The 15,633-nt window shown below is 37.4% G+C and overlaps 1 protein-coding gene across 7 annotated transcripts in view; it reads right to left on the reverse strand.

Annotated features, from left to right (window-relative positions):
* Positions 1 to 15,633, reverse strand: part of LOC141365304 (60 kDa lysophospholipase-like) — a 34,519-nt gene that overhangs the window by 1,704 nt on the left and 17,182 nt on the right. For 6 of the 7 annotated variants that reach the window (XM_073869503.1, XM_073869498.1, XM_073869500.1 and 3 more), the window contains 4 exons: positions 12,017 to 12,180; positions 4,210 to 4,296; positions 1,845 to 1,944; positions 1,599 to 1,664 (listed from right to left, as the gene is read on the reverse strand). In XM_073869503.1, the coding sequence (XP_073725604.1) occupies positions 1,599 to 1,664; positions 1,845 to 1,944; positions 4,210 to 4,296; positions 12,017 to 12,180 (417 nt within the window). Of the gene's footprint in view, positions 1 to 332; positions 357 to 1,598; positions 1,665 to 1,844; positions 1,945 to 4,209; positions 4,297 to 12,016; positions 12,181 to 15,633 lie in introns of all 7 variants that reach the window. The other variant, XM_073869499.1, reaches the window with a different exon arrangement.

A 15,633-nucleotide genomic window follows, 5' to 3' on the forward strand; every position in this document is an offset into this window, starting at 1 on the left:
TTATACATTTTTTATGACTTTAAAGCACATTACATAATGCACATTAAAAACAGATCACTTTATATTAGATTTCTTTAAATATTATGTACTTGCATAAAAAAATAATACAATTGTACATGCACTTAAAAATTACACTCTTGACCTTATCTTTAATACCTAAACCCACCCATAACCTACCCAGAAAGTATGTGCACAATAAGTATATATTTAATGAAGTACACAGTATTTTAAGGCACCTAATATAAAGTGGGACCAAAAATTCAAATTCAAAGTTTTTTTAATTGATGGATGTTGACTTTGATGAGTAAAATGACTTGAAAACATTTTTTTACCTCATTACCCTCATCTGCCTGATGCTGAAAAGTGAAGAGTAGCAGTAAACAGATACGTTACAAAAATAAAGACACTAGCTTAACCAGAAATAAAAGGCTAGAATAAACATGTGTCATGTTTGCAATATTTGGTAAATGTAGCCTAATCTCCATACATCTTACCAGTCTGAAAATGCTGTTAAGGACAAATGCATGCGTTTGTCCTACCCAATTTTTTTTCGCTTGGGTTTAGGGTTAGATTTGAGATTTGCTTAAAGAGGTTATTAAATATATAGGTTTTGGTGTCAATTTTATGTAACAAAAAGTTGTTCTAACCCTAAATCCAAGAGACAATGGTAAAAAATAGCAAAGAATGTGCCATTTAAGTGAATGGGGAGTACTGCCGTATCATATGCACGCCGAATTGGAAATTGGCATATGTATTGCACGATTTTCACACTTCATGCTATTTATACGCAACTTGGTGAGACTGGGTTCGTTTGTCTGTTTGCATGTGTTTTGGAGACAATGCAGACGTGTTTGTACTGATCCTAGACTGTAAAAAAAGATTGATGTAGTGTCCGTGACGTCCCCCATAGATTGCTTTTGAAGCCAATAGTGGGTGGTGTCTGCCGTCGCCATCGTGGCCACACATCACTCGTGGATATCCGAAAATGGGTAAAGAGGGGGGACGTGGATGAAGCCGAGGTGGCTGGTTGCTGAAACCACGCCCACATAGCTTGACTCTAGTGACAGCAGTGGCTGTTCAACCGTCACTCAAGTTGCCACGCCCTTAATTATGCAGAACTTTAAAGCTTAATATAATTTAAACAGATGAGTTACAAAAAATTCACCCCCCTCACAGTTGTTATGAAGAGCAAAATAGCTATAGCTATACAGCCCGAAACTGATTTTTGTACCAGGCTGTAAACATTTTCTGCTGTAAAGTTGCATTTTAACATGAGGGTCTATGGGGATTGACTCCCTTTTGGAGGCTGCCTCTAGTGGCCAGTCGATGAAGTGCAATTGAAGTCACTTCATTTTTTGCTTCATCAGAGAGATCGGAAGGTTGCCCCTCGGTACTGATGTGGCTATGTTTTGAGGGACACATGTTTGAAATTCACAAATAATCTACTGTAATTTCAACAGGTTTATGTAAGAGCTTTGGGGAGGTAAGGTATAGTTAATATATAAGTGTATATAACATAATAGCAAAAACCATTGTGTCTATTTGAGGACCACACTAATATTGCTTCTAAAGTCTGGATTTGTGTGTCTGTATCCTACCTGGGTTCGGTACTGAGCAGCCTGTTGTAGAAAGTCAACCACCTCCTCAAGTCCAGAAGCTCTTGCCTACATTTCCAACATTTCACATAACATCATTTAAACAAGACAGAAACCATATTTTCTACTATAACACAACACTAATAAAAATAACGTTTGTCTTCTATTTCTATTCATAGATTTGATCATCTAATGACACTGTAGGCACTGGCCGTCAATTTATGATTATGTTCTTCAAACACATCTCACCACTTCAATAGGTGTCTGTCCATCATAACTGGTTGTAGTTAAATCAGCTCCAGCTAAGTGCCATATCTCCAATCCCTCCAAATCTGCACTGGCCGCAAGACTGTAAAACATAAACCAGAACCTCTGAATGGACAGTTGTAAATTCAAACACTGGAACTTCATAAACTTTTACATTTACACCCACTCTTGGAAAATATCAGTTCTGGCACATTTAATACACTGATCTGTTCAGCAGGACACTCCTGATATGTTCTTGGTACAAAGTTAATTTTTTTGTATATAGCTACCACTTTAGTAAGCAATAAGGTACTGTAATAATAGGGGTTGTGTAATAAGTCACGGCTAAAGGGTGCTGTTAAGCACAATGCAAGGCGAAGTGCCTACAACTAGAGGTCTTCACGGGTCCACTTACTGTAGATCCAAAAAAACGTGTCCCTCGGAAATGGTTGGGTATAATATGAGCGCTATCGGTTCTTGTGTATTTTAAAATGAAAATAAATTGGACCAGCAGATCAAACTGGTTGCGAGGCCACCGGGGTTTCTTTCTGTCTGACGGTACGTGCAGGGCTGCAGACGGAACACACGTCGGTGCCATCGGGTCCAAAAAATTTACAGCGAGTGGGGAGGTCGGACTCCGGTCTTATAGACCCTTTTACTGTTTGTACACAATGATGATGTTGCAACTTATGCACGTGCATTTTGGCAACGAAAGTATGGCAAGAATCAGCAGCGTGTGAAGCTACGTGAGGGGATAAAGCAACACAGAGAAAGTTATTTTAAAAAGTTGAATTTATCAAATAGTATCCGGCTACCAGATCCGTGTACTTCAGTGGAGTGGATAGAAGACGTTAGCAGATGGCCAAATATACAAGTACCTGGGGTCTCATTTATAAAGCGTGGGAACGGGCGTACGCAGATTTCGAGCCCCGTTTTGTGCGTACGCCCTTTCCCACGCAAAGGTTGCGATCTATAAAAAAACTTGATGGGAGAATGAGCTTGCAGGGTAAGATCTGAGGATTATTCATTTACGCACACTTGCAGGTGATCTGTGACTCTAAAACATAGCAATGTTTCCTTTATAAGTCGTAATATTTTTTGGCATATGCCAATTTTGGCTTTTGTGCATACGTAGACTTTTAGTAAGGATCCTACACACAGTTTTATAAATGAGACCCCGGATTTATATACGTATTTAGTTGAGAAACTGAGCGTGTACACCTGAAAGAAATCACGAGCATATAAGTCACTGTATGCTTTTGAACACCACCAGGAAACAACAACAACACTACCGTTGCCAAAATGCGCACGCAACTATTTGATCATGTGGGCTGTAAAAGTGTCTATTTTCATGGGTTTGTCTCGGGTCGGGTGTTTTTTTTAAAAAACAAAAAGATTTTTGCATGTCAGGTTTGGGTAAAAAGTGATTTGGGTCATTTCAGGTCGCGTACATTTCTTTGCACCCAACAAAACTTCTACCTGCAACCCCTTTAACCGTGACCTATTCACAAAACAGCACTAGCCTTTGGTACCTTAATGCTTTTTTAAATAGTTAGCATACAATACAAATATTAAAGCAAAAAATATGTATAAACTTAAAAAAAATCACTAAAAGCCTCCCTTCCATAGTCCAATATAGCATTATATTTACAAATGATTCAACCAAATGGTGTGTTCATGACACTTAAATGTCTTGTCTTATCTTAAAACCGAAAGTAAAAAAAATGTACAGGCATATTTATATTTCATTTTGTGTAATATTAAAATGTACCCCTCAAAAGGTTTGCAGAATCTGGGTTACAGTGTGTTATTAGTTTCGAGCGGTTGTTATCTGGGAATAATGAACCTGCAAATGTTGCGACTGGCCAATCAGAATCAAGCATTCCAACAAGCCACATGATAAATTCTAATAAAGTACATTTTTTGGCATAGGAACTGTTAATTCAGATTGATATTATTATTTTGGTATGTCCTTATATTACTGTTGGCACTGGTTAAAAAAGCTATACTTAAGGCTTTGCATGCCAGTCAATTTTGCCATTTTTGAAGGAACACCCCTTACACATGGTACAATCACTTTGACGACCTTTTAAAGCTTCTTGTCATTTACTGCTTAAAAAATTTGCCACTTTAAAGATCTTAAATGACACAGCAAGAAAAACCAATGTAGGTTTGATATGCCACAAGACACCTGTCGTGTTTAAATCCAAATTCTTTGAAAATCTCTGCCGTCTCAAAGCAATGTTGTCCGGGAGCATTCTAACAGCTTTTGAAAGTCCCTGAATTACTGGTCAGACCTGAGTAAATGCTACTGAGGAGGGAGGGGGGCATGAAGAAAACTGTGTGTATAAATGTTTATGTAAAAGACCTGCACATTTCAGTCCCTGCATCCTCAATCTCGTCACGAGAGAAGTGAGCTCCAGTCTTCCTGAGAAGTTTCACCACGTCCTTATGCCTGCAGACACAGAAATGTAGAGTATAGAGAGGTGACTCATGGGAAAGTCCAATAGATTTCTGACGTACTAGAGTGACATACTGGATATAGACTTTAAGTAATGTATATTACTGTACACAAGATTACATCAGTTTGTGTGTACCCTAAGAATCAAACCTATGAGCTTGGTGTTACTTTTTTGTCATAATCTATTGAGCTAAAGGAAATCAATTAACATAGTGAATATAATTAAATTATTTAAATATATATATATATAAAGAACTCTTCTTGATCTCTTTTATTTACTAAATTAAGACTAATACAAGTTTACTCGAGTGTTCAAATCCTTAACGCCAAGTATAAGCTACATTGTTACTGCTTTGCTTTACTAAAATCCTGTTCATTGCTCAGCAGTAATGACTGGTTGCTTATCACACGTGAAGGTCTTGACACGCAGGGACAAGCAAAGTCATATGAGAAATCATTGTTAACACAATTGCATTTAAGTGTAATTTTAAAGTCGGCCAAAAGATAAGAGTATGAAGAGACATGACCTTTCTTGTTACTTACAGTAGAAATCAGATATGGCCTATAAGTAACCAAGCTGTCATTGGCTGCACAGAATAAAACATTTCCTAACAGTACAAATTTCCTAAAGGATGTCAAAAACCTCAAGAGACCCAAGTCAAGAGAACTCACACCCAATTCGGATTCTTAGATATGGTTTTCTTCAATTCAAGTTAATACGATCTATTTTTATCATCCTGTTCAGTTGACACTTCAACACCCTAAAACACTACACCCTTGGTGAGCAGAATTAATGAAACTTTGAAAAACTTTTAGCAATGTGAAAGGGCGTAAGAGTCGTGCCTCTTGGAGCGGAACTGAGTTATAATATGAAATAATGCAGTTGTCTTGTGTAGAATCCAGGCGTGGTTGTTGCCTAATCTATTTCAGGTACTTTAGACCTCAGCGTTGGCCCTACCCCCGTGGCACCGTTTCAAACCAAGCTCTGACAAATCTGGTGGCAGTCACCCTTCCAGTTTGTTCTGTTTCTCTTCACTAGTCAGAGTATCTGCTAGACATGAAACTTGAATCAGGTAGGGCTGGTTTAGAAAACACCCCCTTCTATTTGCCTGCTTCTGTTTTTTCCTACTTTTCCTTATTACTTTGAAAAGGGTAAACATCTAGAGGTCCCAAATTGTCAAATCAGACATTGCTGTTGTCACAACAGATCTAAAGGGAATCATTTTTCGTCGGTTTTCAATGACTCAGAACGAAATTGAAAGTCGAAAGTTGTCAGTTCTCAGGTCAGTTGAACCCTTAAGTGTTTTTAATGGTGGAACATGTTTGGACTTGCACTGCAAACAAAAAGATGCTGCCGTAACTCTGGCGTATCCACTGACGACTACACATGCACAAATCACGTATTTAAAGGAACAGTTCACCTAAACATTTTTTTTTTATTTACTCCTCAAGTAGTGGCAGAATGCTGATGCTGCTCATATCCAAAAATGTAACATACTATTCTGTCGCTGTTTAGTGCTCTATGTAAAAGATTTAAAGGAAAACAGCACAGTTTTTCGATATTTTACTATGTTCTTACCTCAACTTAGACAAATGAATACATATGGATCGTAATCTTTGTAAAACGTGTCGTGAATGTGTTAGAATTTAGCCTAGCCCCATTCTTTTCTTAGGATCCAAACAGGGATAAATGCAGAAGCCACCAAACACCTCCATGTTCTCCCCACTTAGTTCCCTATTGTAGTTACTTGAGTAAATATGGTGACACAAAATAAAACGTGGGTTTTAAGCGGATAAAAAATGAGAACTATATTGTATGGCGGAATAGCACTTAGTTTGCAGCACTTCGACCTTGCGTGGAGTAATATTGATGAAAGTTTGAGGGGGAGTAGTCAAGAGTGATGATGTTACAGCATGCTGAGGTACTCTTACGCCATACAAGTTCTCATTTTTTATCACCACGTTTTTTTTGTGTTAACTTACTTGTGTAACTACTCATGTAGCAGTCTTAAAATAGGGAAAACATGGAGGTGTTTAGTGGCTTCTAAATTCATCCCTGTTTGGATGAATGGGGCTAGGCCCAATGCTAACACATTCACAACGCACTGTATAAAGATTAAATGCACGCATTGAAAAAAGATAGGTATGTATTAATTCGTCTAAGAACAGTAAAATATTGAAAAACTGTGGTGTTTTCCTATAAAGAAATGCAAGTAATTACTGACTGAATGTTTTAATTAAAGTTTTAAAATGTCATTTGTGCTAAGCATATTCAAACTCACTGCTACATGATTGGTCACATGATATTGAAGATTTTGTCATCACCTTGTGCAACACGTCTGTGAATACACAAATGTGAATGCAAATGTCAAAGGTGCCGAAGACAAAAGATTTTTAGCAAATAACGCATTCATTTTCAGTCTTTTCCTCACACAAATCAATTGCAAAGCTTTAAAAGTCCATATTGTCCCTGTATTAAACATAGGCTGTATAAAAGATGGACGCTGTGTCCATGACATCACCAGGTTTCTGAAGATAGTTTTTGAAGATTAAAATAGGCGGTGCCTGCCGTCGCCATCTTGCCCGCGTATCACTCGCAGATATCCGAAAATGGGTAAAGAGGCGGGACCATCACTCAAGCGGCCACCCCCTTAATTATGCAGAACTTTAAGGCGTAATATAATTTAAACGGATGAGTTATAAAAAATTCCCTTAATTTACATATACAAAAAGCTATATAGACCAAAAACACTTTTTGTACCCAGCTGTAAACATTATTTTCTACTGTAAAGTGGAGACAGTCTTTATCGCCCAGTCGATGAACTGCAGTTTAAATCACTTCAGTATTGGCTTCATCAGAGAGATCGGAAGGTTGCCCCTCAATATTAAACTTGGAAAACGTATTCCTGTGGCTCAGTTGTTAGAGCATTGTGCTGGAGCGGAAAAGGTCATGGGATCGATCCAGGGTACACATGCTAATAAAACCAAATCTATTCCTTGTAATGCACTGTATGTGATATGGAAAACAGCGTCTGCTAAATGTAAACGAAAGACATTTTACCAAACATTTTCTACAGTCAATTTTTTTTTTTTTAAATAGCCCCAAGCTGTCACTGGGGCAGTAACCCTTCATAAAGTAAACTTGCACCTAAATATTTCATACATGGCTGTACCAAAATTAAACATATTAGGTTATCTTTTTAAAGGGTACTGCTACAGTAACAGCTTGGTATAATTGTGCATTTGGTATGTGTATAGTTCTTTTATGTCCTATGAAAAAAAGATTTAAAAGGTCGCAGATGCGGACGAGAAACGCCGCATCGTGCCATGAATCTAAAAACAGAACGCATTATTTTCTATGAATGTGCGCACACCGGCGGGACCTGGCGGCATCTGTCCGCCGTGACTCTGGACACTGCTCAAATCCCTGTCACGCCACAGAGCGCCACTCACGTAGTTTAACATTAAATAACATCATATTTGTCCCAAATCGTTAGCGATTAACATTGACTGCTAACGTATATTTTGTCCTAGATGCGATGCAGGGCTACGCCTTTCATCCGGTGTGCGACCCCCTTTAATGATGTGAAACATAAAATATGTGTACAGGTCCAAGCAAACAGAGCTAAAATGATCTGACCGATAATGAATCCAATTATGCATCTCTAATCACTTGAATCACACACTTTCTCTGTCTCTGGACACTGTGCTAATTTAACAGCCCCTACTTTCTTTTATTAAGGCTTCTAAACTCTTATTAATGAGGTTGACACTGTGTATATTGTACATTATTTCTCCGTAGAGAGAGAGAGAGAGAGACAGAATAAGACGTTAAGTGGCTGTTGATGGTCTGTAGAGGATTAGTGTAAAAAATGTGAAAACTTCGTCCCAGTTTCTTGATTTTTCAAATCATTTGCTTTGCTCGACAGAGCATAATGTGGTCATTAGGGGAAATTTTTATTAGTACAATTACATGCACACAAACAGTGGAATTAGGGCAGACATACAGTAGACTTAACATCCGTTTAAGGGAGTTTATCTGCAACTGTGGTACAGTATACACCACGGCTCTGTATTGTCAGTTGGCTAGCAGTCAAGAATTAAAAATGTGACAAACAGCAGTAAAATAAACATTACAGGGAGAACCGGTTTAGCTGTTATCCGTAAAATTCTCCTTTAAAGGCAAATCTGATTGCTGTTTTCAAACTAGGCGGTCTACTAAACATTTGCACTACATTTGCATGCCCTATTTTAGCACAAATCCTGCATAATATTTTTAAACTACGTGTCTAAGTGTGCTAAATGATGTTACTTAAGTTAAGATAAAGTCATTATTTTTTGCTTATACATGTTACAAATGATCAAGTCAGAATGAAGCTCTATTCGGACGGGATTAGTTTTAATATAAAGACAGCTGAGTTACGATTGTTATCACCCGACGTCTGTGATTTCATGTACTGATTCAGACATATAGCATGGGAGTGTCTGTTTTGTGTATCTGTGTGTTGGATAATATTACGTGTACTGAATGCGTGCAACACGTATGGTAAAAAATAAATAAATAAATAAACTTCTAAACAACAAACTTAAAATTCAAAATTATTTACTTAAGAAGCACTTTAAAATACAATTACAAGGACTAGTTACTTTAACAAACCCACTGAAATAAACACAATTACCTTTTATAATAATAACAACATAAGCCTGCATAATTGACAAATTAAAGTAAGTATAGACCGTTTCAGTAGTAACAACATAAACAAGCGGCTGTCACGGTCCGCATGAACTTCCGGTAAACTTCGCTAAAAATATATAACAACAAAGTTCTTTAAACGTAGTTTATTTATATAACAAGCAAAAAACAACAACACATAGATTACCTAGGAAACCAAAACATTAGTTATTTTCGACGAGGCATTTGTTCAAGAGATCAGTTTAGCAACTAGTCAGACCATTAAAAAACCAAACCGGAAGTAAGGTTCGGATCCAGACGTGTATCACGTGCGTCCGATGAAACCGTATACTAAGCTGACATTACTTTGATTTACAGTTACATGATTAAGCCGTTGACTTTATTATTGTATTCTTTAGCTCTTCGCTGGATGGCACAAACATAAATATCCACGGTAAACGTAGCGCAATAAATGGAAAATGTATGCATTCAATTACGTCATTTAAACTTTTTTGACAAGTTAGAAGTTGCTATAAATTAGCAAGTTTATAAACTAAATTACAAAATAAAGTTGTAAGAAATTAAAGGTTCAATTTGTAAGATATTTGCAGTAAAATATCCAAAAACCACTTGTCCGGTGTTATATATTTTGTCCAGCTGATTACTAGCAATATCCCTAATGTTTTCAACTACTTGTAAATTATGAGAAAATTGCCATTCTAAACAGTGACACGGGGTAGTGCAGTTGCCTGTAAATGATGTAAATATCTACGTTACCCTTTGTTACCGCCTTTACTGACGTAAAAACCACATGACAACAGTGTTGTGGACAAATGCCGAAGTAATAGCATCTGTCGGGCCACTTGCCATTTTATGGTAAGTTTGTTCATCTGAACACTTAATTATGTGCTGTGTTAACATACCATCGTATTGGACTAATACTGTAACATCTATGACTAACAATTGCGTTTTAAACAATACATGAAACCTTACATAATGAAAAAAAAAATGATGTCATCGAACACAACATTTATAAAACTTGATTATCTCATGTGTAACATGATTTCTCATTACCGTCTGATTGATGGCCATCAGCGTTTGAGTTAAAGACAACAAATCCCATCAGTCCACGCTGCTTCAGAGCATCATTAATCTACGTCATTGTTATTGATTTGATCTGGCGCCCTCTAGTGGCGCGGATTATACAAATTGCATCTTTAAGCCCATTTAACTTTATTTTTTTATTTATGCCAACTCTCACTAGTCAAAAAAGTTGAAACTAGGGCTTTTATGATTAATCGTTCAAATGCGTGTTTTCTCTATGAATGAATTTGAATGAAATAATAACAATTAATGAATTATTGAAACTAAAAAGTTGAAAATAAGGCTGTAATGATTAATCACGCAAATGCACATTTTCTCAATGAATGAATTTTAATGAATCATTATTAATTAATGAATTATAATGAATTATGAAATCCCGGCACATCCAAAAGCCAGAGGGCGCTCTCTTGAAGAAACTCCAATTGTGCCAAAGAAGAAGTACCATTACAAACACAATCCAGGAAATGTCTAAGATAATTTATATCGCTGTTCTTCAAATTGTTTCCGGTATTTTCAAGATAATAAAGAATATTTTGAATGATTTTGTTTAATGAGTGTTGCTTTTTAAATGCATGTTATAAACGACTCAGACTCATAATGATTTTAGATTGATAAGGACTTCTTACTGACCAAAACGCACAAGATGCGCATTAAACACAGAATTGCCAAAATCGATTTCAGACCGGTCTTTTTAATGGGACACACGATTTATCGTCACAGCCCTGGTTAAAATGACTTGATCATTCAAGTTTTTTATATGTAAAAATGTAAGTGCAACAAGGACTTTTTTTTACAGTAGTTTACCTTGACAAAATGAGATTACATTTGGACAGAATTAACTTTGTTTTTTTTTAAACAGTAGGTAAATTTCTCTGTAAATACTCCACAGATTAAAATCACAAACTTGTCTGTGAAATGTCAGTTTCTCAGTCCTCCTACGGGAAAACTAGTCTTGTCCGAATAGGGCTTTAGATGATATTCATTTCTGTAAGACACGATTCTACAAATTTTTGTACAAATTTTCTTAGCATCGTTTTCAATTGAAGGTCGAAAAACCATGTTTAAGATTGAAACAATAAAAATGGATTAAAGGATTTTCTAATTTTTTTTAAAAGAAGTCGTGCTTTAAAGGGCATGCATATGGGTTACATAGACAAGGTTCAATCAAGACAGAGCATAAACATCTTAAGTTTCACCAGTTTTCAAGATGACAGAGAGACTGACAGGAAGATAGTTTGAGTTTGCTAGTAAAGAGGGGATAATCTGATATAAAATGAGGAAAAGAAAAGGAATTATTTATGAATGGTTTTACTTACTGTACACCTGCAGTTAAAAGTTTAGACATACATACTTCATTCTTAATTTTTTCACATTTTGGATAAACAATAATGTCACCCAAACCATGACTTAAACAGAAATGTAAAAACTTAAGCTTTTAAACTTTCTCAGGAGTAAACAGCAATGAGTTCTCCTTTACACTATGCAATTTTTGCCTGTTATCCCTTCATTATCTCATTAAAAAAACATTCAAAACAAAAAAATTGAAGGCACAACTTATACCTACTCATCTATGAAAACTGAATCACAGAAGCATACGCCTTTAGATCAAAAGGTTCAGCAATGTTGAAAACATGCTCTGCAAGATAAGATCGGCACCAGGGGTAGAAAACTTTGTAAATGAGGTGGACAAAACTAAAACAGTATTGCATTAAAACTAAAACCTTTAGGTGACTAAAGCTGTGAGCACTTTGGTGATGTCAGTGTGAGCAAAGAGCAGAAATGTGTTACAGGATAAAAGACCTGTTATACAACATGCCCACACACATCTCCGCACCCACATGTTAGCTGTGGCTGAACAATGGCAAACCTTCAGTCACAGAAGAACATTCAGTTACGCACTCATTCACAAACGTATCGAGCTATACCACCCAGCCTTACCTGAAGCGAACGGCATTGCGGAGGGGTGTGTTGCCAAAGCGATCTTTGGCGTAGACGGTTGCCCCCTGACTCAAAAGATACTGAACTACTTTCAGATGCCCGTCGCATGCGGCGATGTGAAGAGGGGTACGGCCATCATAATCGGCCATGCTCAAGTCAGCACCCTATAGAAAAAAATTTGAAACATTTTAATTAAACTACAACCCGAATTCCGGAAAAGTTGGGACGTTTTTTAAATTTGAATAAAATGAAAACTAAAGGAATTTAAAATCACATGAGCCAATACTTTATTCACAATAGAACATAGATAACATAGAAAATGTTTAAATTGAGAAATTTTACACTTTTATCCACTTAATTAGCTAATTTAAAATGTAATGCCTGCTACAGGTCTCAAAAAAGTTGGCACGGGGGCAACAAATGGCTAAAAAAGCAAGCAGTTTTGAAAAGATTCAGCTGGGAGAACATCAAGTTAATTGATATTAAGTCTGTAACATAATTAGCTATAAAAGGTATGTCTTAGAGAAGCAGAGTCTCTCAGAAGTAAAGATGGGCAGAGGCTCTCCAATCTGTGAAAGACTGCGTAAAAAGATTGTGGAATACTTTAAAAATAATGTTCCTCAACGTCAAATTGCAAAGGCTTTGCAATCTCATTATCTACAGTGCATAACATCATCAAAACATTCAGAGAAACTGGAGAAATCTCTGTGCGTAAGGGACAAGGCCGGAGACCTTTATTGGATGCCCGTGGTCTTCGGGCCCTCAGACGACACTGCATCACTCATCGGCATGATTGTATCAATGACATTACTAAATGGGCCCAGGAATACTTCCAGAAACGACTGTCGATAAACACAATCCGCCGTGCCATCAGCAGATGCCAACTAAAGCTCTATCATGCAAAAGGAAGCCATATGTGAACATGGTCCAGAAGCGCCGTCGTGTCCTTTGGGCCAAGGCTCATTTAAAATTGACTATTTCAAAGTGGAATAGTGTTCTCTGGTCAGATGAGTCCAAATTTGACATTCTTGCTTGGAAATCACGGACGCCGTGTCCTCCGGGCTAAATAGGAGGGAGACCTTCCAGTATGTAATCAGCGTTCAGTTCAAAAGCCAGCATCTCTGATGGTATGGGGGTGCATAAATGCATACAGTATGGGCAGCTTGCATGTTATGGAAGGCTGTGTGAATGCTGAAAGGTATATAAAGGTTTTAGAGCAACATATGCTGCCCTCCAAACGACTATTTCAGGGAAGGCCTTGTATATTTCAGCAGGACAATGCAAAACCACATACTGCAGCTATTACAACAGCATGGCTTCGTCGTAGAAGAGTCCGGGTGCTGAACTGGCCTGCCTGCTTTCACCTATAGAGAACATTTGTCGCATCATTAAATGAAAAATACGTCAAAGACGACCACAAACTCTTCAGCAGCTGGAAATCTATGTGAGTCAAGAATGGGACCAAATTCAAACACCAAAACTCCAGCAACTCATAGCCTCAATGCCCAGACATCTTCAAACTGTTTTGAAAAGAAATGGAGATGCTACACCATGGTAAACATGCCCTGTCTCAACTATTTTGAGACCTGTAGCAGAAATCAAATCCGAAATTAGCTCATTTTGTGCATACAATTGTAAAATTTCTCAGTTCAAACATCTGCTGTTTCCTATGTTCTATTGTGAACAAAACATTGGCTCATGTGATTTGAAAGTCCTTCAGTTATCATTTTATCAAAGTATAAAAAACGTCCCAACTTTTCTGGAATTCGGGTTGTATGTACACTATGGCTATGCTACACTGTCAGAAAGAAAATGGCCAAAATATGTACCTCAGCTGTCCCTTTCAAAAAGTACAGCTTTGCACAAAGATTAGCTATTAGCACCTCAATGGTACATACTGGTACCAAATGATACATTTAGGAGCTTTTTAAAGGGTACTGCGCCAGTGAGAGCTGGGGTAACCATTTTGGTCATTTGTTTCTAACAGCGTAGACAACTTGGGACTTCTCGGAGCACTTACGGCACATTCACACGGGGCGAAAACGTTAACGCTTGACGGAAGGCTTGTCTGAAGCGTGGCCAACAGGCAATAACAGTGGCCGCGACACATGCGCCGGTCTTCCATAAACGTAATTGGCTGGCTTTCCCTAGGTTATTTGCATAAAGTGATCTGATTGGCTGACGCACACGTTGCCGCTTGAAATGTTGAGAAATTTTCAACTTTTCCCGTGAGCAACGACAGTTAATACGCCGCAGATGGATCCACAATTCAGTTCGTCAACGCATGACGTCACCCATAAAAAGTGAATGGGAACCATAAACGCTTACGCTCCGTGTGAATCTACCGTTACAGTGTGCATTACTTCTACTTTTGCATATTTTATTGCCTTTATTATTCTCCACATTTGTAAGTCGCTTTCAAAAAAGTGTATTCAACATAAGTATAGAAAGCCAGGTATCACCTGGTTAGTTTTTTTGGCAGTACTGCATTTGATTAAATTCACTGAATGATTTTGGTTTGTTTTAGGGTCAGAGTAAAAATTATTGGTAAAGAGATGAAGACATTGAATTGACATAAGCTGTAGGCAAAACTAGAACCCATACAGGTACCAATACCTACTGTAATGTATCCACAGCAGCATCTCCCCAATTGTGGGTATGTGTTGCAGGGGACAAAGCGTGGGACGATTTGTTTTCATTGGCCTATTAGGATTTACTTCTGCGCCTTTTCTCTCTTATTTGCATTTGTTTTAATTGCTACGGTCATTTCAATTCTATGATGTTATGTCTTATATATTTTCTTTCCTGCTTATTGTGTTTTTATCCATTCTAATTTTATGATGTTGTTTCCTTTGTTAAGCACTTTGGTCAGCCTTGTGGCTGTTTTAAATGCGTTACATAAATACACTAAACTTGAAAACTTGAATGAACAAACTGGAAAACATCAAGCGAACAGATTGCCAAGGAACTATAATCCCAATTGTTTTGTTTAAGGCAGGCATTGCTTAATAAAATGCTACACATTACTCCTGACAGGTAATCACAGAAAATGTAAAAGAAGTGATTTTAGCACCACCAGTCGATTTTTTTGGTGATCATAGGATTCAGATGTTTAGGAACCCCTGGTCTACAGCCACTAATCTTTGTCACAGCAATACTTAAATTGAAAATGGGTCACCTAATGTAAATATACACTGCAGTAAATGTTATATTTCACTGTGTATGTAGTTATGAGGGACTGTGGGTTTAATTTTATGATGTTATACAAGCAATCCAGTTACTTTGCTTTTCCACTACTTTGACCATAGGGAATATTTTGGCGAATAACAAATCTATTAAAAGGTCCCGTTTTCCTGATCCCATTTATCAAACTTTAGTTAGTATGTAATGTTGCTTTAGAGCTTAAATAATAACTGCAAAATGATAAAGCTCAAAGTTCACTGCTAGGCGAAGTCCCCTTTCAAAGCCTACAGCGAACGGCCGGTTTGGACTACAGCCCTCTACTTCCTAGTTGAATGACATAAATATAAGAGTTTTTCACTAAACACCGCCCACAAGAATACGTCAGTCGCCACCTAAGCTCAAACGGTTTTGCTAAGCTAAGCTGCTGTCGAATC

This window comes from Misgurnus anguillicaudatus, chromosome 7, assembly GCF_027580225.2.
Source record: "Misgurnus anguillicaudatus chromosome 7, ASM2758022v2, whole genome shotgun sequence".
In the NCBI taxonomy this organism is placed as follows: Eukaryota; Metazoa; Chordata; class Actinopteri; order Cypriniformes; family Cobitidae; genus Misgurnus; species Misgurnus anguillicaudatus.